The 21939-nt window shown below is 55.3% G+C and overlaps 7 protein-coding genes across 7 annotated transcripts; 5 read left to right on the top strand and 2 right to left on the bottom strand.

Moving 5' to 3' along the window:
- Positions 1-2250: 2250 nt before the first annotated feature.
- Positions 2251-3099, top strand: CHGG_00035 (uncharacterized protein; the record flags this gene model as incomplete). Its single annotated transcript, XM_001219255.1, has 2 exons — positions 2251-2883; positions 2992-3099. The coding sequence occupies 2 exons, from the start codon at positions 2251-2253 to the stop codon at positions 3097-3099; spliced, it is 741 nt and encodes a 246-aa protein (XP_001219256.1).
- A 1049-nt stretch (positions 3100-4148) lies between these two features.
- Positions 4149-6742, top strand: CHGG_00036 (uncharacterized protein; the record flags this gene model as incomplete). The annotated part of the gene is made up of 5 exons (XM_001219256.1): positions 4149-4638; positions 4707-4824; positions 4880-5234; positions 5697-6015; positions 6204-6742. The coding sequence occupies 5 exons, from the start codon at positions 4149-4151 to the stop codon at positions 6740-6742; spliced, it is 1821 nt and encodes a 606-aa protein (XP_001219257.1).
- Positions 6743-6910: 168 nt separating this feature from the next.
- Positions 6911-8288, bottom strand: CHGG_00037 (uncharacterized protein; the record flags this gene model as incomplete). Its single annotated transcript, XM_001219257.1, has 3 exons — positions 6911-7634; positions 7949-7992; positions 8055-8288. 3 exons carry the CDS (start codon positions 8286-8288, stop codon positions 6911-6913), a joined length of 1002 nt encoding a protein of 333 aa, XP_001219258.1.
- Positions 8289-10989: 2701 nt separating this feature from the next.
- On the bottom strand, positions 10990-12717 carry CHGG_00038 (uncharacterized protein; the record flags this gene model as incomplete). The annotated part of the gene is made up of 5 exons (XM_001219258.1): positions 10990-11243; positions 11679-11805; positions 11884-11993; positions 12335-12485; positions 12544-12717. 5 exons carry the CDS (start codon positions 12715-12717, stop codon positions 10990-10992), a joined length of 816 nt encoding a protein of 271 aa, XP_001219259.1.
- A 1237-nt stretch (positions 12718-13954) lies between these two features.
- CHGG_00039 (uncharacterized protein) lies at positions 13955-15931 on the top strand (the record flags this gene model as incomplete). Its single annotated transcript, XM_001219259.1, has 3 exons — positions 13955-14109; positions 14653-14876; positions 15213-15931. The coding sequence occupies 3 exons, from the start codon at positions 13955-13957 to the stop codon at positions 15929-15931; spliced, it is 1098 nt and encodes a 365-aa protein (XP_001219260.1).
- Positions 15932-16482: 551 nt separating this feature from the next.
- CHGG_00040 (uncharacterized protein) lies at positions 16483-18054 on the top strand (the record flags this gene model as incomplete). The annotated part of the gene is made up of 3 exons (XM_001219260.1): positions 16483-16528; positions 16838-17293; positions 17855-18054. The coding sequence occupies 3 exons, from the start codon at positions 16483-16485 to the stop codon at positions 18052-18054; spliced, it is 702 nt and encodes a 233-aa protein (XP_001219261.1).
- A 526-nt stretch (positions 18055-18580) lies between these two features.
- On the top strand, positions 18581-21911 carry CHGG_00041 (uncharacterized protein; the record flags this gene model as incomplete). The annotated part of the gene is made up of 4 exons (XM_001219261.1): positions 18581-19277; positions 19336-19572; positions 19638-19686; positions 19760-21911. The coding sequence occupies 4 exons, from the start codon at positions 18581-18583 to the stop codon at positions 21909-21911; spliced, it is 3135 nt and encodes a 1044-aa protein (XP_001219262.1).
- Positions 21912-21939: the final 28 nt, after the last annotated feature.

Genomic DNA, 21939 nt, shown 5'->3' on the forward strand with positions numbered 1-21939 from the left:
GGAGCATCGAGAAATTGGTTGATTGGACGACCAACTAGTGGCAATGAGCCAAAAGAAACGCGACACTTGAGTTCTTGCGGGTTTTGTATGTACTCCCCACCCCCATCTCCAAGTCCGCGGAGCCACGCGCCATTTGACAAGAATAATCATATCGTTCGCATCATGGCCCGTCCGTAGCGAGAACCCACTTGGTCTGGTGATCCGTCCTAGTGTCCCTGACTCCGAACCTCTCGCGCCAGCACCCCCCGGTGTTGGGTGCCAGCAGAGTTTACCTTTTGTCTTGGAAATCGAAACCAAAGGCTGGGCCCAGCGCCAGCACAGGTCACAATGAACATGGCCGACACCCCTCCTTCAAACATTTACGAGAGCATCGCTCCATCATTGATCGTCTACTCTGTCATTTGTCAGGTTGTGATCCTGACTGTCGTAGCTTCGCGCTTCTATATCCGACTCCGTATTCTTCGGAAGTTTGGAGCAGATGATATGGCCCTGGCTGCTACACTGGTTCGAGCCCCTGTTGATTGTCCTGTTTATCTCGGGTGGAGTATCCATGGAACCGAGCATTCTAACACTGATTCCTAGTTCTCAACGATCGGGGGAGTCATCGGGATCGGAATCGGTACATAGTGCCCAGGACCCAACGTTAGATTCCCATCCATCAGCCAATGTTAACCCCTTACTAGCGTGCCGACTTGGGCTCGGTCGTCACATCGAAGCCCTTTCTAAAGAGGATAGGTCAGGGCTGTACAAGGTACGTGCTGGGTCATGTCGCCGAGGCAATCTTCATGCTCACACGAGGCGTAGTTATTGTTCGTCTCGGCCTTGGGCTACCATGTCTCCCTCATGATGCTCAAGTCGACTTTCCTCCTCCAGTATCGGCGCGTCTTTCCGCTCCCCAACTTCCAACGGCTCTGTGACATCTTCCTAGCCTTCCTTGGCGTGTGGACCGTTGCTGGCCTTGTTGGAGGCGCTACCGTCTGCCTTCCTGTCTCAAAAAACTGGGATCTTAAAGATCCGATCTGGAGCTGCGAGGAACGATATTCGTTTTGGCTGGCCTACGGCATCCTGCATCTTATCACCGACCTTCTCATTTTTATCATGCCACTGCCGTTGCTAAAAACGTTGCCTCTGCCGCCGCTACATAAATTCGTCCTATTTGGCGTTTTCTGCTTGGGATTCGTGTTTGTGCTCCTCGTCCTCGAAGCGTCTTGCTAAAGCGTGATTATTGACTTCAAGTCTCTCGCAGAACCTGCATCATCTCTGGCCTCCGCCTGCCAAGTCTATACGGCTCGCTTCGGGACCCAGATACCAGCTACACATCAACCAAAACCATGTATTGGTCACTCGGGGAGGTTACGTGTTCGATCGTATGCCTCTGCATACCGACCCTCCGGCCTCTTTTAGGTCACTGCTGCGCACATCGGTTGGGAGAGGGAAATATAATGGGACGCGGGTCGCGGAGGTTTGGGATCTACGCCATTAGTTTACCAAGCACAGTCGGCTCCCCATATCCGTTACCCAAGGCAGACAGAGGATCCAATACCGATCAATGAGCGAGCATAATAATATCATTTTCCGCATGTTGGTTTTGTCGTGGGAGACGAAGTTTAACATCAAGCCAGTGGCTAGCAATGGCCCAGGCCATGTTGTAATGAGAGATGGTGCTCGATTTTGGTACCCGGCGTGAAACGATCTGCCGCAATGCCATGTTGACGAGATACGGCCAGGAATCAGGGAATAAGGTACGTACAGGTTGGTCCTTACTCGTCTGTTTACTGATCAGGACACGTTTGACTTATCCAAGACTTAGAGTTGCGCTTACAAAGTCATGGTGCCAGGAACCGATCAGTAATCGCACGAGACTAAAAGGGACAGCAAGTTAATGTTTGCATCGAGTAGAGAAGCAAAAGCCTCGGCCCCCGGCTAGCACCTAACCAGGGGATCAAAATATAAAAGGCCTGCTGTCCTTCCCTGTTTCTCACCCATCATTCTAGCCCGACAACACCTTAACCAAGTCCCAACCCTCCTCAAACCCAACCCAAAACACAGCGATCAACCCCCATCACAAACACCACCACACCACCATCCCCACCACCCCCACCCCCAAACCACAACCATGACCACCGCCCCAAACCGCCCCCCACCCACCACCTCCCGCACCCCTCCGACCCAAGCACCACCTTCGCCTACCGCCGACTCGGCACGGCCCCGGGCCCGCCCCTGCTCATCCTCACCCACTTCCGCGGCGTCATGGATAAATACGACCCGGCGCTCCTCAACGCGCTGGCCGCGCACCGCCGGCTCCTCCTCGTGGATTACGCCGGCGTGGGGCTCAGCACGGGCCGCGTGGCGCGTAGTGTGGGTGAGTCGGCGGGGGACGTGCTGGCGTTTTTGGCAGGGCTGGGCGAGCGTGAGATGGATGTGTTGGGGTTTAGTCTGGGGGGTATGGTGGCGCAGTTGGTGGCGCTGAATGCGGAGGGGGTGACGGGGGGGAGGGTGAGAGTGCGGAGGTTGGTGTTGGCGGGCACGACGCCGAGTGCGGGGGAGGGGGTGCGGCGGTCAGGGAATGAGGATGTGTTGGAGGTGGCGGGGGCGCAGGTGGTGGGAGTGGACACGTTTAAGAAGTTGTTTTTTGTGGATGATGCGGCGGGGGTGGTGGCGGCGGAGGACTGGTGGGCGAGGGTTCATGAGCGGTCGGCGGCGACCTGCGGGGAGGAGCCGGCGACGTGGTTGAGTCAGGGGTATGCGGACGGCGCGGTGGGGTTGAAGGCGCAGGCGCAACAGCTGGCGGGATGGATGACGGTGGAGGGGACCCCGGGAGAGGAAGGGTCGTTTGATAGGTTGGGGGGTTTGGATATCCCGGTGTTGGTGGTGAATGGACATGTAAGTCAAACGCCGTGCTGACCGTGACTGCATGTGGTTGATGGAAGCTCATGCCATCTCTAGGACGACTACATGGTCCCAACCTTCAACAGCTTTACCATGCAACAGAAGCTCCCGAACGCGCAGCTCATCATCTACCCGAACAGCTCGCATGGGGGAATTTTCCAGTATGCTTCATACTTTGCGCAGCAGGTTCTGGCGTTCCTGAGCATGTGAAGGGACCAACAAGAATGTATTGATGAATGAGGGATGTTTATGTTTCTGTAACACCGTTAGCAGTAATGGCGGCTGCCACGGTGAATGAAGTGCGTTGCGCATGTTACACAGTCCGCGGCGGCTCCAAAAACTCCAAAATGATGTATTATGGAGCGCGCCTCGTCCGATGACCCAAAGTCGAGACTGTGCACTTCGGGGAGTGGTCCCTCCGCGGTGGCCCCCCGGTGTTAATGTTTACTTTGTGACTCCTGTAACCGTCCAGGTGGCTGCAAGCGACCTGGGCAGCTGGGCCGAGACCCTCACGGCGAGCGGGTGCGGACATCAGACGCGCGCAGGGTTCGGGAGGATCCTCGAGGGGGCTGTTGAGTAACTTAAATGAGGAATATCACGGCATGCAATATGCGATAGCCTGAGACTTGTTAGGTTGATACCCAAGGTCATCGTGATTGCTGTGTTTATCAGTTCAATCTCCTGTTAGACAAACGCACGGGCCTCGCGGCACGATGAGGTTTGGGGTCATGCACCCCAGATTACGGGTGCATCAGCAAATTCTGGCCTTTTTTTGGATGATCTGCTGTTTTACCAGGGTGTCCAAACGGGCCGACCGCTTTGCAAAGATCCGCGTTCCGCGACGGGAGCGGTCTTGGGAGGGTGCCGTCGGGGTGGAGGAAAGGGGGTTAAGCCATGGTTGCCGCTCCCGTTTTGGCTGTTCTCTTCGGATTCGCCTGACAGCGGTTCACCGATGACTATGATCTGCGTGAAACAGCCGTCTCATACCCCGCGGAGTGCGGTTTCTCCGATACAAGGTCCGGTTTCTGGGGTGGCCAAAGCTGGAAAGCAGTCTCCGGCGGTTGAGAGCTGGGCCAAGGGAGCAGGCCAATGTACCTAATCATTATTACCGACGGTTGACCCTGATTCGGGACCGTACACCTTGGGCCTTTTGTTTTCCATTGTCTTTCCATGAGCGTAGCGCAAATTGTCGACGTTAATGCCCTGTGTCGAAGGGTGCTTTCCCCCTCTTGATTGCCTTTTTATACCAACAGGTCGAAATGGATGTTGACTATGGCCCACAGTTGAATGTCTTGACTTGGCTGCTCATCTCCATTTCTGGCCTCTTTCTCTTCACGCGGCTCTATCTTAAGAACTGCCAACACCGTGGGCTCTGGTGGGACGATTGGATTTTATTGGCTTCGTGGGTGGCGCTGACTGCTTCGGCCGGGCTCATTGCGTTCCTGGTCAGCATCGACTATGGCAAGCGGTTCATCCCACTTCCTAACGCGATAAAGTTCGGCTTGCCTGTCAACATTCTCTCGACACTGATGATCATCGCCAACCTCTGGGGTAAAACGTCCTTCGCCGTGACTCTCTTGAGGTTGCCTGTCCGGTGGATGAGAATCAGTGTATGGTACATCCTCACCACGCTCACTTTGACCCTCACGGCCAGCATCCTTCTCGTCTGGATCGAATGCGGTCCATTGAAGTTGGCGGGAGGTTGCGTCCCGATAGATGTATCAATAAGGTACAATGTGTTTTCTTGTGGTAAGGGGGTTCTTGTGTGAACAGAGTAGACAACGGGGGCTGGAGCTGACACACGCGGTCTTCCGTAGTATACTCGGCGACTGCGGACGTCGCGCTAGGGATTCTGCCGTGGAAGTACCTTCTGAGCCAGCAAATGAGTAGGAAGGAGAAAATTGGGGCCATGGTTGCAATGAGCATGGGGATATTGTAAGTGGCTCAGTCCTCACATTTCGAGGTGACCCAAGTTAACAAGCGGTGCCAGAGCTGGAGCGACGGCGGCGGCCAAGGCGTCAACCATACCAAGGCTCCAGGGCAACACTGATGCCCGGGGCAGTATCCCGTTGGTGGCGCTGTCCGTCGCAGAAGCTGCCATGTGCATCGTGGCGGCGTCGATACCCATCCTTCGGGCGTTGTCGCGGGGAGGTTTTCGAGGCCCGGCCCATTTCGGATACCAGGCAAGTTACGGAACATCCATGGTCGAATCTGACGGCTACAGCGCGGCAAGCATGCAAAACCAAACGGCGTCTGTCTTGTTGCCAATTCAAGGCCTTCGGCGCCCGCGATCTGGGGAAGTGGAATCAGGAACACAACAACGGCGCCTGGCCCTGGAAACGCCAGTCAGTTTAGAGGACGCACTAATCGCACGCAGCACCAAAACACTCACACAAAAAGGTGATGACGACCCGAGCGACGAGGACAGTATTGAAATGACCAATTATCGGGCTCGACCGCAATCTCCTGTCGACTTCACTGGCTCCAATGCCTTCTGACTGCCATACATGTGTTCATGGTTTCCACTGTCCGGGCAGTGGGAGCCGGGGCGGCTGGTGGGTTGCCTTGGACCCGACCCCCATCAAACTCCCACCTGGTCTGTGCACCGCCCAGGACACTGGACAAGGGCAGCTCGGCATTTGTTTTCCACCTGCGCAAGCGCGGCGCGGTCCCGTCCACGGTTGGTACTCTACCTTAATTTGCAAGACAGTTCGATCCACTCCATCATGTCCGTCAGCAAAGTCCCGCGGGGTGCACGATGGGCTCCGGTGTCGGGCTCCGCCAACCTTGACTTGGCCTACCGGCAGCTCTGGAACAAGCCAGACAAGGCGTACGCGTACATTTGCTGGTGCCGGCCGCCGTTCCCCGAATCCGACGACGAAAAGGAGGAGAAGGAAAATGATTGCGACGGTGGTGACAGGTGCATTTGCGGCAAGCTGGCTCAAGAACACCCCGACCACAAATGGGTAACGACGTACGCCTGTCGCCGCAAGTTCATGCGCCAGGTCGACATGGCGCGGATTCGAGACCCCGCCAATTTCGACATGCACACGTTCAACGACCACGCAGCGCTCGGGGTGGCCGAGGTGATCGAGAACCTGCTGTTGGATTTCGTCGAGGCGAACGGTAATTGGAGAGAACAATGGGTCGTGTGCGAAACGCTATCCTTTTTCTTACAGACGGACTTAGCCGCAGATTTATTAGAGTGGGTTAATTGCTTCCGTTGACGCGTGGATGCCGCTGATAGTTAACCACACGTCCACAACTCAGGATGGGCGAAGTTGACACAATCATTCCCCTTATCCGCCTCGTAGGCCGTACCGTACTCGCCATGCTCGCCCAACTCGAACGCCAGCACCGCCTCGGCCCTGACTCCGAAGTGAAGAACCTCGGCCTGATCATGTCCATATACATCAAGACTGCCCGGAACATGCAGATCAACGAGCTGCTTAATGACGGCGATGAGGAGACGGTCGAGTTGAAGCTCCCGGACGGATCCACGGAGAAATACACGTTCGACCTAGGCAAGTTGGACGAGTACATCCTGGGCTACGCCGAGCGCCACAGCATTACCGTGCCGGACGCGCCTCAGGATGTCGAGGGCACCGCCGAGGGGTTGCCCGCGAGGACGGTTGAAGACCCCTGGAACACGGCCAAATCGTTCCGCCAGTACGAGAGCGACCAGGGGACCACGAATGGGCCTGGCGGGACGCCGGCGGTTGGTGGGGATCGTTATGACATCACCACGTGGTCGAGCGCCGAGCGGCGGGAGGCCAGCTTCAACAAGCGGGATCCGTTCAGCAAGAAGGAGATCGCGGCGCTCAAGCTGGGTTTTATGCTGGGCTTTGAGTAAGGAGGCATCATGGCTCGTTCTTGTTTGTTTTGGAATAATGCTCGTGGCTTGGATTTCCTGCTTTGGACCTCGTCTGCCTAATGGCTTAACGGCGTAGAAACAATATTAATTTCCGCATCGACGATCAGCCAGGCGTTCACGCGGCTCCGTGTGGCGTTGCGCGACAATCTAGTCATCAAAGTGAGACTGCACGTGGTGTGTCAGGGCCGCCTCATCGCCTCGGAAGTCGCCGCAGACAGGGCACATCGACTCCTGTTCCTCCGGTGAAGACTGGCCGGCGTGTGCGGCAGCCTCGAGCTGGCTGTCGCGCGCCGCAGCCTGGGCTGCAGTGTTTCCCGTACCCCCTTTCCCTTTCCCGCGTTTTTTGGCGGGTTTGATGTAAGCATCAAGGCCAACTGGCTGTGTTGACGGCGGCGGCCCTTGATCCAGCCTCGCATCTGCGACATGTCGTACCCGCCCCCTGGGAGCAACACCGGCCGGCCCCACTTCCGCAGCCACTTCCACGTTGCCATCCAGTTGGATCTGAGACCCCATTGATCCGGCGCCTCCCGCCATACTCTGGACTCGGCCAACTCTCCCGTCCGATAGGCGCACCTTGATCCCCCGCGGGTGATTCCCTTTGGTCAATAGCTGAGACACGACCCCTTGAACGGTGCGACCAGTGGGCTGGTCTTCCTTCAGCACGATGTTGACTAGTGCTCCTGGCGTGACGTGGTTTGTCGTTGGAACCCTCGCCATGTTGGAATTTTGTGTCGCGATGAAGAGATTTGGTTGAACGAGCAAAAGCAGACGCATGCCAAGCCGTTCATCCGCAGAGAAATGCTCAAGGTGACGAAGAGTGGGTCGTGCGGCACAAGCTGCCAAGCCCTGGCGCAGACGACATGCATGCTCACTCCAACAACCAAACTTCAACGTGACCGCGAAGTAAAACGGGAAGAAGAATATCAATGTTCATTGGCGACGCGGAGATCCATTCAATACATCCACAAATTGATTCAATTTTACTCCATCGCAATGTTGAGCAACTTTAAGCTGACTCCGAAACTCCATGACCTTTCCATGCTGACATCCTCTCCTTGATGCTCCGCGAACAATGAACTTCGAAACGTCGAAACCAAACACAAGCCCAACCTTGAAGTCGCCCAACTTTTAACACCCCCGGATGTCGGCACCTGCGATAGGGCCCTGTGCCTCCAATATTCTTACTCCGGATTCAGCCGCTTCTGGAGACTCTTAACGGTCGCACGGAGCTGTCACACAAGGCAATTAGCAAAATCGAATGCGCTTATGTTGAAGGCCATGCCCTGCATACCTCAGCCCTAACAGACGCCTCAATGATCTTCTTGATCGGACTATCCGGCGACCGAAATTCGGAGCGGATTAGATCGCAGCACTCGCTTTGGCGATCGCGCTCGTGCTGCTTCCACTCATTGGTAACGTCCGTCATTTGCTGTTGGAGATCCTTGAACTGCGTGTTGACGCGATCCAGCTGCTTGGCGATGGCGTCGTTGTTGGGTGACAGGTTGGGTTCACCAGGGGTATCCATGTTGATGTCGTCGCTGAGCTTGGCCTAAAAAAAATTGACCACCCATCAGCACAAGAATGCGCTGAGATAAGTCCGCAAGTAAACACGGGGCCATCCCACTCAGTCTCCACTCCCCCGTTGGCCATCATCCCCAGAGGGTCCCCTCTGAGTCGGCACGGGCATGTGCGGCTTTCCCACGCCCCCCCCAGCTGTTAACCAGGGCGAGTGGTACACGCCTCGGTTTGTCTTTCGACACCGCTAATCCACCCTAGCCTGGGCTGGTCTGGATTTCTTCCTGCATGCGAAGCTGTTGAAAGGCCGAGCTTGCAATCCGGTTCGCGGCCCGCCGCTGCGTAGGTTAAACACGAACACCGCGGAAAAGACTGGTGGGTTCCCTGTCCTGCGCCATCTCGTTTCCCCGTGCTACTGCCGCGCGCGTGGGCGCTGCAGTTCATCGACACGTATAATAATGCATGTCCAGGCATACACCCAAGCCAGCGTGCCTTGACCAAGCGACGCTGGAACGCTGAAGAGACAGGGTTTCGTCGGCACTGTATGCAGTACGCGAAATATCTTGCTGGGGGTCGGACTTTACGGATTGGTTGTTGCCGGTCTGCTCGGCGACCACAGCGCACTCCTTGTTGTCTTGGGGAGCTAAACACGGTCAGTGACTCTGACCAAGAGACGCGCCGGGACGTCGGTGCTTGGGGAAGTTGACTTACGGCAAACGGGGCGGCTGGGCAGGGCCCCACGAAGAGGGCGCAGTGCTCCGGGTTGCACTCGTTCATTTTCTTGTTTTTGTTTTTTACTAAAAAAAGGAAACAAAAAAGAAGAGACGGCGAGCGAGGGAAGACGGCCGCGAGAGGGAGGCAGAACGCAAAGCGGGTGAGGTAGGAGGGGAGAGTGGCGGAAGGCGGCGACGGGGAACAAAAGGGGCGACGAGTCGCTTGTTGATCTGGTGGTTGTGTTGGTTAGTGGCGCTCAACGGGGAAGCAAATGAACAAGAACTAGCTGTTGGAACGCGATTTTACGCGTATACGATGGGAACGCCGCGAAAATTGTCGCGAAATCCCACGAGAAACACCGGGCGGGAATGGCGATATGAAAAAGAGAAAATACGTACTGTTTTTGGCTCAGCTCAGCTGGGCCGCGAGAGGGGAAGAAAAGAGAGGGCGGGCTGTTGCTGGTGTTTGTTCATGATGCGACTGGTCGCCGTTGAAGAGTGGTGGGAAAGAAAGTTTGGCGAAGAGGGGTTGTGGAAGTTGGGAAAGTTGAGAAAAGGTTTGCGTGGGCGAAGGAGGAGGGCAAAAAGAGGAGGGCAAAAAGATGAGGGCAAAAAGAGGGCAGATTCCGGAAAAATCACTCGCGGGCATCGACTGTTGGGATGGAAATGGGCCACGTTGAAATACAAGCACAGGCATGAGGAGACACAGACATGGTAGGAACTGGCTGAGAATGGGAACTCAGCACATAATAGCAGGGCAAGTGTAGACAATAGGTTCTTCAAATAGTTTATTTAATAACAGGTTGTTCCCCCAATTCTGACGGGGGTGAATCAATGCTGGTTTGCTATTGTCAAAGACTCAAAACTTCTTGTCAGGGTTTTGTTGAACTCGGAAAAACCTCCAACTCACACTTGTCCCGAAAATGCCAACCGATCAACTTCCCACCGGGTGGTTGTTGCGTCTCTCAACATCGAAATCGAGATAGTTCAGTCAACCAGGCCCCGAGGACAAGTCATCGTGGCTTGGTATTTGCAAATCAACTGAGACAGTTGGTAGGATACCGATCCTTTCATCCCCCGCGTATCCATAGCCATTTGATTGTCTCATACTAATAACACTACTCGATCACTTGCAATTGCCAAAACTGACTTGCCGGTGCACGCGTAGGCCAAGTTCCAAACAACCTAACCACCCCTCTCCAAAGCCGCACCGCTTGGTCCGGGTCTTTGTACTTGGTATTGACATGCCTCCAAGTTAGGTGCCCAACAATTAGCGTAACTCCAGCAACAAATGCAATGGCTGCCTCGAGACGGGATGATGAAGAGCTAAATCATCGGATTCATAAATGCAATTGTAGGACCTCAAAGCTAGAATTGAGGACAATGCCAACACCGGGTTGGGAAGATCCGTGGTACTTACACTCATGGGTGGAGGAAAATGCTCAATGTGCTGCTGTCTTCAAGTCTCTTCAACTCTTTTGAGTCCACTTATACGTTCATCGCAAGCAAGGGGTCAATTGCTGTGATTCAAAATAGGGTTAGGGTTGTACAACAGTTTCGCCTGAGGGGCCAGAGCAGCCCCACCACTGCGCAATGCATTTCCGCAACGAAACCCGAACTCTCCCGAAGCAATTGAACCGCAGTACGAAGCAAACTCGGCGATCGTCGTAACTCACAACTGAATGGCGGCAGATTCAAGCCACGAAACAAGCCCCCTTTTACCCACCGACGAGCAAGACGAATCGATTCAAAACGACGACACGATGGGTAGCAACTTCCTTTGGAAGACGGGGGCCGTATTTGGTGCCACTGCCGTCGGACTTGGTGCATTCGGCGCCCACGGACTCAAGAAGCACATCTCGGACCCTAATAAACTGGCCAATTGGTCCACTGCTGCCCAGTATCAGGTAATTCCACCCATTCATCTCCCTGTGTGTATGCGCATCCGTGCGTCGCCAAATTGGGGGTTAGTTGTTTTGACACCACTCCACAGCTCGTTCACTCGGTCGCCCTTCTCGTGGCCAGCAACAACCCCGTTGCCGGCGCTTTCTTCACTGCTGGCATGACCATGTTCAGCGGAAGCTTGTATGCCCTGACGCTAGACAACGAGCGCTTCCGATTTATGGGCCCTGTCACGCCTCTCGGGGGCTTGTGTCTGATGGCGGGCTGGTTGGCCCTAGCGTTCGGAAAAAGGGGCGCGGCGACGCGGTGGCCGCGGTTTTGAGGGACGCCGCCCGCTGGTGATACGGGTTCTGTAGGATTAATGGAGGTATCTCTAAGGAAACCTCTGGGGGTTGCACCATGAGGTGGGAAAGTCTGGGGATATCATGCTACCTACCGCGGTGTGGTGAGACTACGGCACACAAGAGGAATACACCACGTGCAACCGAGCACCACCACAAACACAACGACGTCTTTCACTTGGATCTGAAGTATAGCCTGAGAATACACGCCACTCATTTGAGTTACGATAGCGCTTTTTATACACCCGATTGACAACTGCGGCGAGTCAACCATGACCATTGCCGTCGACACCAAGTTCATGATGGAGGAAAACCCGAACTGGAAGCACTTCTCAGTCGAGAAGCTGCAACCACAGTCGTTGTCCTCCTATTATTTCTGTCTATTTGCATCTAAACCGAGAACATATCTAACGTATCCTTCCTACACGAAGAGCTCTTTCTTACTCTCCAAGAACTCCTTCCAAGTCGTTGGAGCTAGGCCAACCTTGGAAAGCAGCTCATGGCCTTCAGTGAGCGAGCCGCCGGCGTAAAAGCCCGGCTCCTCGCAGAGTAGCTCGTTCTCGAGAATCTCCTGGGCAATCGGCGGCGGTAGGAAACTCATGTAGACGGCCTGGTCGAGCTGTACGTACTGCCCCTACTTTTCCGTCACCTCCTGAAACTCTGCCATGATGCGGGTGGGGGTGTAGTAGTCGGCAGCGGCATAGATCTGCTTGCCCAAGACGTTGCTCCTGTTCTTGGCAACGTCGACGAAGTATTTGCCTACCCCGCTGGTTAGCTAAATTTGCCCCGAGACAATGGTAGCATGAAGGAATTCGGCACGCGCCCATGTCACTCTCGGGGAAGAAAAGGGGCAACTGGGCCTTGGGCGGCGCTGGTAGGGCCCGCAAGTGTGTACGCCCCATCATCCCCCTTTCTCAGGAGCTGCAAGTTCGTGAAGTTGGTCATGTAATAGCCTGGCTGGATAAAGGTGGCCGGAAGATTCTGGGACCTGATGTACTTTTCGACGTTGGCCTTGCTGTCGAAGTGGGCAACGTGCGGCAGTCGGCCGTTGGATGCGTCGGTTACGTTGATCAAGGACGAGAAGACAATGTGCTGCACACCTGCTTCCTTGGCTGCGTCCGCAAGGTTCTTTCCATGCTCAACCTCGGTTCCTGGTGCTGCCCCAGTCACGAAGTCTGGCAAAGTTACAAGAAAGACTGTGTGGGTTCCCTTGAGGGCCTCCGTAAGCGAGAAACGAGAGTTCATGTCGGCCTAGATAGAAGCGTGAGTGCATAATACGACGTGTCGTCCGGAGTGCACCGCTACGTACAGTAACAAGTTCAATCCCTTGTTTGATAAGGTCTTGGGCGGAAGAGACGGATGCATCCCGAGTGACGGCACGGATCTTGAAGGTTTTGGACAAGACTGAATCCGCGGTCACCGCACGAACAACGGAGCCTCCTTGCACGCCGGTTGCGCCGAAAACGGTGAGAATGTTGGACATGTTGATGTGTTTGATAATATTGGAATAAAAGCTAGGGTTGTACTGATAAGATCGAGAAACTAAATGTTGGTACCGGACTGTTGGCAGTGATAATATTATTATTCCTACACCGCTATGCCCTTGGGCTCGCCGGTCCAACTATCTAGCTAGTTGTACAGGAAAACCGTCCTGGTTTGCCAGTCGGACTAAAAGCCTGTACCGATGTTACCTTGGCCCGTCTCTTCAGAATTCGTCGTGCTACGGTTGAAGGGAGCCTACCCAGCTCCCTGCATTCCGACATCCTGACCGTCCGCATCCAAGGTATCCGCGGCCTCTGGAGTCGTAACCCCTAGGCCCCCAACACCGTCTCCTCGGTATCCGGTCAGATCCGTATCAACCTTCCTCGCAAAGGTCAGCTTTCCTTGCCTCGAACTCCTTGCAGCCTCCTCCTGGGCTATGAGAAAGACGGGGGGTCGGCCCCGTGGTCTCTTCCTTTTTCCCGCTTCTTGGAAGCCATCGTCGGCCTCCTCCAGGGTGGACGCACCCCGGAATGTGACGCTCCGCATCCTTGGTAGTAGTCTCTCTTGCTGCTGTTGTGTTTGTTGCTGCAAAGCAAGCTCAAAGGTTCGAGGCCGGAAATGGTATGCCTCCCTCGCCGCACCCCAGGCCTTCACTGCTTCCGGGCACCACCGTACCCAGGCCGGGTGCTTCCCTGAGCAGCACGGACAAAAGTATGGAATCTCGTTGCCGTGGGTTGGGCATTGGGCTTCCCCCGCCCTCCCGCCTCCCCCAAGGCAGTGATAATAGCAAGAGTAAATCCGTAGATACACTGAGGTACTTGAGTCTTGTCGTGGTCAGTGAACATAAAGTGAATTTGAATCAGATTTCACAAATTACGGATGGGGTTTTATAGCGTCGGAGGTGAAAATCTGGAATCATCCTTCCATTCCACTTAGCGGTTCTCAGTATTTCAAATCCAATGCTATTTCAAAGCCATTTCAAAGCTCGGGATCCGAGGCGGATCGGGAAGGCTGCGTAAGTCGACTTTAGGGGTTGAAGATATTGCCGAGAGGATTCTTACGCCCCGCTTCGGAGGCCGAACGTTTGCCATTGCAGTGGCCTTTGACACCTTGCTTCACACCTGTTAGTCAGCTCCGGTTACCCTTTTTTGTGGTTCCTGCCAACCATTCCCCTTATCCTGGCCTCGACATTTGTATTATTTCCTGTACGACAATAGCTTTATCACCAAAAAACCCACATGGCAACGGCGGGGCGACCGCACCCGCAGCCCAAAGGGGAACTAACCCATAACAGCAACACGCCAGCAGACAATCCCTCCAACCCCTCCAACCCCGTCAACCCCGTCAACCCGTCGTCAGTGTCTTGTGCCCAGTGCCGCAGCCGTAAGCTGAGGTGCGACCGTAGGCACCCGACAAGTGAACGATGCTCCAGACAGGATGAGAAATGTAGCTACCCCGGTCTCCGGCAGCGGGCGCTTGGTCGACGGAAAACGGTCCGGGAGCTTGAGAAGCGGATAGGTGGGCTTCCCCCCTTGCACACCTTAACAAACCGCTAAAGGCGCTGGGCTGACTGCTTGCTCCAATCGTGATAGAAGAACTTGAAGAACTCTTAAGAATATATGACCTCGGGCCTGCGTAGGGTACAGGAGCGGATTTGCCAGACCCAAACTTTGGAGCCTCATTTGAGCCACCCTTCCAAGACCCCCCTAACCTCGATGTTTTTGGGGTTGGCTCTTTTGTGCTAGAACAGAGCGTGCCATATGAGCAAATTCAGCAGACTCAACCTCCTGTCCCGAGCGTGCAGTCAGCAGATCAATTGATCAGCTTAGGCCTCTTCGAGCAACTTCCTCCGTTTGATGTTAGGGATAAACTGTACGCTACCTCACCGTCGTTCGCTGTTTTAAAAAAGGGTGGCTGAAGATGACAATGTGTGTAGGGTCTCCCTCTACTTCCGAAACATACACGGCGGTGCACCCATGCTACACCAGGCGAGTTACACGGCAGGTCTGCGCCTCCCGCCTCATATGCGCCCTCCCATGTGTCTCCAATACATTGTTATGGCCTCGGCCGCGGCAACATCCGAGACATATCGACATCTGTCCGAGCCTTTCTACCAACGCTCCCGAGCCTACGCCGAGGTAGATGAACTCAGGGGACAAGGTGAAGTCTCGACAACCCTGGCTCATGTGCAGGCCTGGTGCCTCATCTCGGCTTACGAATGCCACGTTTACGCCGTATTTACGAGAGCATCCACCAGCCTGTGCCGCGGCGTGCGAATTGCACAGATGCTCAGGCTACACCAGCTTGACAAGAAAGAGTCGGGACCAGTACTTGTGCATTTGGGCTTGCCCCCACCGAGGAGCTGGACTGAGGCTGAGGAAAGGCGGCGGACGTGGTGAGTCGCCTTTCTTGCTGATCGCTACCTGTCGTCCACCACGGGTTGGCCGTCTCTGGTGGACGAGCGCCACGTCCGCATCAATCTCCCCTCAACCGAAGAGACTTTTGCCGCCGGCACAACAAATGAACCCCCGATTCCCCTATGCAAGGGCCTCCAACAACTGGAACAAGGTCAGGACGCGCAGCCTTCCCCCCTTGCCATCCGCATCCTCGCCGCCAATGAGCTGCTCCATGCCCTCGACAACAATCCGCGGCACTTTTTCGAGGTCGACAATGGCGACGAAATCCCAAATGGGCCCTACTGGGTCCGCCACAGACAGATCGACATGAACCTGACCACGTTAACCATGCTGCTCCCGGAGCGTCTGCATTTGCACCGCGCGCCCCGCACTCTCGACGCCATCCTCGTCCATGCGAGCACCAACATGGCCACGATCCACCTCCACCGCACCGCACTAGCACTGTTGCACGAACTCCAGACCCGCTCGCCGAAGGATGCCAGCCACCAGCTGCTGATAGCGCAGGGCCAAACCCGCCTCCTCCCCGCGACCGAAGGCATCTTGGCCGTGTTCCGCGCGGCGGGCGACGGCGTCGGCACCGCGATCCGCAACCCGTTTCTGTCGTTTGCGGCGTACCTGGCCGCGTTGGTGTTTTTGGAGGATCATTTCCGGGAGGCCGCAGGCGAGGAGGGACGACCACGGGAGGGGCCCCTCGGGCGGAGCGAGGAGAAGCTCCGTTACTTAGCGCAGACGCTGGTCTTCTTCGGGAGAAGAGCCCGCTTGTGCGGGCCGTCGCGCTCCAGTTGGCGGCGGATATGAAGCGCACAGGATACGACGCGTCGGTGATGGATAGAATGGTGAAACAAGTCGATACGTTGGGGGGTTCGAAATCGGAGATACGCATCCGGGGACATATGATGGGCGGGGGTTCGCCCGTGGTGTTCTGCCCGGCTTTGGTCTCCACGCCAAGTCTGGCGCAAATACCGCCTCATCAGAGGTAATATGTCACTGCAGACGGGATCGCCGGTCGGCCTGTTCTCGCACCTTGTGCTGGACCCAAACAGTTTCACAACGGACGGGAGCTGATATCAGGAGCGAGGGAAGACAGCATCATGGATGTGGAAATCGGAGTATAGATGGTTGTTCGAGTCGCTAAGATCACTTTTCTGGACCCTGTTTAAATCTCGTAGCACGCCTTTTGGAGCAGAGCTTTGTTTGGTTAGCAGTGGAGTGCGAGAGTGCGAGTAGCCGTAACATCCGAGGCTGATCGGAGACTATACAGAAACCGGATTGCTCTAGTATCAAGTTATGGAAGATCCAAAGCCTTGCACGCCATAGACTGGGCAGAAACTTGCTCAAAGCAACTCATGATGCCGATTCGTCTCGGATCAGGACCCGAAATCTTGGTATATGAGGGTACGCTCTGTCACGGTTGAGCCTTTCCCTTACCAACTCATTACCCCTTTTTTGGCCCTTTATTGCTGCATTTCAAAATGCGTCTTCTTTTGACTATCGTTGCCCTTGCGGTGAGCCGCCTTTCAGGTTTCTCAGCACACGGCAATCCCTTTCCCGGAAAAGGAATCGGTGCTCCAGAGCAGTACCCCCGACGGACCATCGCTAGCGTTTCGGTCGTTGATACACCCCTCGTCCGCGCGGCCCAACAGTTTGCGCGCGACCACGGCGACGACACGGTGTACAACCATGTCATGCGTTGCTGGCTTCTAGGAACTCTCATGCTGCAACACAATACCACATTGCAATCCATTGTTGACCCCGAAGTCCATGCGGTGGCCTTACTCCTGCACGATTTGGGCTTTGAACGGACACCCAACTCCACCATCGTCACGCTTGACCACCGTTTTGAGGTCGACGGTGCTATTGCCGCTCGCAAGTTTATCCGCGCCCACCCGCGGGGAAGACACTGGGAAGAGCGCCGCGTACAGCTCGTCTGGGACGCTATTGCTCTCCATGGGGAGCACAGGTTTTCCTTTTCTTCAAGGAACCCGAGGTCGAGACAGTTAGTAAATCAGTCACCCTTGATTTCTCTGGGCCCAGTTTCGGGATTTCAGAGGCCGAGTACTGGGCTGTATTCGAAGTCTTCCCCCCAGGCCGAAGACTTCAAGGACAGCGTTGTTGAGACGATGAGCTGGCTGTGTCGTACAAAGCCTGAAATGACATATGGTGAGTGCAAGCTCCATGTCTATGTTGGCCCCAGGCTGACGATAATACAAGAAACCTTCATGCAAGGATACGGAGACAGATTTGTCGAGGGTTACTCTGCTGTAGGGCACAGAACTGTGGATCAGATTATCGGATTGTGACCCGGCTAGGTGTGACGAGAGATACAATGATCGTTGTGTCAAGGACTAGTCATACGTAGGACGCATCAGGTTTGTGATATTGAGGATTCTTCCGGCATAGATGTCGTCCTGCATCGGTTATTCTCTCGTTGTTATCTAGATGGAATCATGAAACATGCCTTTATTTGTTCATTATGCCCACGGCAATTCCTACTACCCTGGTCTTTCCCCACGGAAACGCACTCGAACCCCCGTCTCAGATTACATATTATTGCTCGGCGAGGGCGTCGGTATGGATTGCCGAAAACTTTGGCGTAACTCCGAAGCTGCAGGTCAATCAAATGCGGCTCTCTCAGCTCTGTACTAACCCCCTTAGCCTCCCACCTGACACTTTGCCACCTGCGCGCCGTGTAACACACTAACTACTTTTTGCGTTAGTCAGTGGGACTTTCCGCGCCTCCTGGATGTGTCCTCGCCAGTGACTCGCAGACGAACAGGGACATGTTGGCGAGGCTTGCGAGGATGGACAAGCCACCAAGTTTGCCATCAAGCGAGCTGGCAGGGTTCTCTTGGATATCACTGGTTAGTGGCCACTTCATGAATCCTGAGTGGGCTGCCGATGGCGGCCACAACCGTGCTTGATACAACCTCAGACAGTACGGATGCTGCCGGAGAGGGGGTGGATGGGTGGGGTGTGTGCGGTCCGTGGGCGATCTCGAGGCGATGCCACAATGGAGCCCGGACATCGCGGATCGCGAGACCCCACGGAGCGGATATGAGGCAAAGCTGACGTAGCCGTTCAGCCGGTTTACACCTGACTCGCAACAATTGCCTTGCATTGGTTCCGCCGGATATAGTGAGTGTTAAAGAAGCGGGTGTTGTTCAAATCTCGCGTCGCGGGAGAGGCCGAGGAAAAAGCCGTCCCCGAAGAAAAAGCCGCGGCTACCGCGGCCGATCGTAGTCGGAGTATCGGCTCCCGGATGCATCCAAACTCCGAAATATGTCGGGGTTCAGCTTGAGCTGAACTCTCTATCCCCCCAATTCAAAAAGCCCCACGCGCCCTACGTTAAAAGTGTTGTGTAACTTGTATTCTCATCAACCCCTTTTCCTCCCCCAGAACCCGCTTAGGCAACATAGAAACCACCACACCCTGCGTCCCAGATCCAACATGACCGTCCCACAATCAGGAGAATTTGGTAAACGGTTGCTAGTGAACATAGTCGATGAGCGTGCCAAGAACGAACCTGACCGGGAGTGGGTGTCGGTCCCTAAGTCGTCCGACCCCAAGGACGGCTGGAAGAAGATCACATACAAGCAGGCAGCCAACGCCGTTAACCGGGTCGCCAACAAGCTCGTCGCGTCAACTGGAGTACCAAGCCAAGGCGACTTTCCTACCGTCGCCTATATCGGCCCCAGCGATGTCCGGTATCTCGTCTTTGCCCTGGGCGCCGTCAAGGCGGGCTATAAGGCCCTCTTCATTTCCCCGCGCAACTCCCAGGAGGGCCAACTCAACCTCTTTGAGCAGACAAACTGCCAGGTAATTTGGTTCGAAGCGACCTACAAAGACATCGTCCAGTCGTGGGTGCAGGAGCGGGACATGCATGCGTTCATGACGTTCCCCGTCGAGGCATGGTTCCCCGAGGAACACATCGAGCCGTATCCTTACAATAAAACCTTTGACGAAGCCGAATGGGATCCGTTGCTAGTTTTGCACACGAGTGGTAGCACTGGCTTTCCAAAACCGGTCGTTGTGAGACACGGGATGTTGGCCATTGCGGATAAATATCACAACCACGGCGAGTGGAACGGGAAAAGGTTCTGGCTCGACGAGATGGCGCGACGGTCCACGAGGATGCTGCTTCCAAGTAAGTGGAGCTAACGGTGAGCTTCCGAGCTGGCCTCAGCTAACCAGCCTTCTCGCAGTGCCTCTCTATCATGCTGCCGCGCTTTATCTCGCCTTGTTGATCATTCATTATTGGGACCTCCCGGCGGCGTTTAGCGTCGGCGATCGCCCTCTTTCGGCCGATATGACGCTGGATTGCTTGCAACATGCGGGCGTTGACTCCGTCCTTTTACCCCCTGCAATTCTTGAGGAATTGAGTCAAGGGGAAGGATCCGTCGATGCCTTGAAGAAGCTAGCATTTGTGGGATTTGGCGGCGGTAAGCAAAGTTTCCGCAAAGCCTCAATGAGAACTTAAAACTAGTATTTACTAACCGTTCGACAGGAAGCTTATCAACGGAGGCGGGTGACAGGCTAGTCAAACATGGTGTGATGTTGATCAACCTCATCTCAGCAACAGAGTGCGTTGTTAATACCGGGCTAAAGTAAATAAACTAACCAGCTTAGGTTCGCACCCTACCCGGCCTACTGGCAGCCAAACCTGGAGCTTTGGCGGTACTTCATCTTCAACTCGGAGCTCTTTGGCTGCGAGTGGAGAAAGGTAGAAGGGGAAGACATCTTCGAGCAAGTCATCGTGCGCAAGGACAAAGATCCCGGATATCAAGGCTTCTTCTACACCTTCCCCGACGCCAAGGAGTACAAGACCAACGACTTGTTCAAGCCGCATCCGACGCTACCGGATCATTGGATGTATCAAGGCCGGGCTGACAGCATCATTGTCTTCTCAAACGGCGAGAAGCTTAACCCCGTCACTATCGAGACAGTCGTGATGGGCCATCCAAATGTCAAGGGAGCAATCGTGGTTGGCAGTAACCGGTTCCAACCTGCCCTCATCCTTGAGCCGATGAAGCAGCCCCAAACGGAACAAGAAGCCAAGGAGTTCATCGACAGCGTCTGGCCGACGGTGGTCAAAGTCAACGAGGAGACGGTGGCCCATGGCCAGATCGGGAAGCAGTTCATTGCCATCTCGAACCCCGACAAGCCGTTTCTCCGAGCAGGCAAGGGGACGATCCAGCGGGCCGGCACCGTCAGGATGTACAAAGAGGAGATTGACAAGATTTACGAACACGTCAATGAAGTCACATCCTCCGAAGCGCCAGTTCTGGACTTCAGCTCCAAAGAGGGGTTGACTGAGTCGATCGAGGCCATCTTTGAGAACCGGTTGCGGTCACCGAAATTAGAGCCAGACACGGACTTCTTTACCGTGGGAATTGACTCGATGCAGGTCATCAACGCCTCTCGGCTGCTTCGGGCGGGCCTGGAAGCAAGTGGCCTTCGTGTGGACGCTTCGGCCCTGGCCACACGCGTCATCTATGGGCATCCGACCTCCCGGCGACTGGCGGAATTTCTCTTCTCCTTGGTGAGCAGTGATGGACAGGACGCCGTAACGGGTGAGACGCAGTACGAGGCCCATACCATGGAGGCTCTACTCGAAAAGTACACCAGGAATATGCCACGGGCCCGGGCCGACAAGCCCCTGCCGCTCGACGAAGGCCAGGTGATCGTAATCACCGGGACGACGGGTGCCTTGGGGTCGTATATGCTTGAGATAGCATCGTCCTGCCCCAAAGTCAAGAAGGTCATTTGCCTCAACCGCACGGATGACGCCGAGGCCCGGCAAAGACAGGCCAACGTCGACCGTGGTCTCAACATCGATTTCTCCAAGGCCGAGTTCTTGCGCGCTGAAATGTCGCAATACGATCTAGGACTTGAACAAGGAGTGTACGAGCGGCTCTTGGCCGAGGTGGACAGGGTCATCCACAACCAGTGGCCGGTTAACTTTAACATGCCCATCGAATCCTTTGAGCCGCACATCCGAGGGGTCCGCAATCTAGCAGACTTCAGTTGCAACGCGACAAAGCGAGTTCCTATTGTCTTCATCTCCTCCATCGCCACTGTCAGCGCGTGGAAGAAGCCAACCCCTGTGCCAGAGGAACCATTGCATGATTTGGATATCAGCACCGGCGGTTACGGCCAGTCCAAGCTGATCAGCAGCCTGATCTTGGAGAAGGCAAACGAGGTTTCCGGTGTCCCCATCGAAATCATGCGCGTCGGGCAGATCGCCGGTCCAAGCAGCGAAAGAGGCATCTGGAATAGGCAAGAGTGGCTCCCCAGCATCATTGCCAGCTCCGTATATCTCGGCCTCCTCCCGGACAGCCTCGGCCAGATGACCACAGTTGACTGGACGCCAATCGAAGGAATAGCGAACCTTGTGCTCGAGGCATCCGGAGTGACGTGCAACGTCCCGGTAGAAGATATAAATGGGTACTTCCACGGCATCAACCCGGCTAAAACACAATGGAGGCCGCTGGCAGAGGCCGTCCGGGAGTTCTACGGCGATCGCATCCAGAATCTAGTCAGTTTCGATGTGTGGGTGAGGGCGCTGGAGAATAGCCAAGCCAAGGCAGAGGACATCAGCAGGAACCCAGGTGTAAAGCTGCTCGACACCTACAGGGCTTGGGTAACGGCAATGAACGAGGGGCAGGGATACGTCGCAATGGACACATCGCGGACTTCGAACCGCAGCAGGACGATGCGCGAGATGCGCGCCATCACGCCCGAGCTCATGAGGAACTGGTGCAGGCAGTGGCAATTCTAGTGGATCATGGGCAATAAATGCGAGGAAA

This window comes from Chaetomium globosum, genomic scaffold (genome assembly GCF_000143365.1).
Source record: "Chaetomium globosum CBS 148.51 scaffold_1 genomic scaffold, whole genome shotgun sequence".
In the NCBI taxonomy this organism is placed as follows: domain Eukaryota; kingdom Fungi; phylum Ascomycota; class Sordariomycetes; order Sordariales; family Chaetomiaceae; genus Chaetomium; species Chaetomium globosum.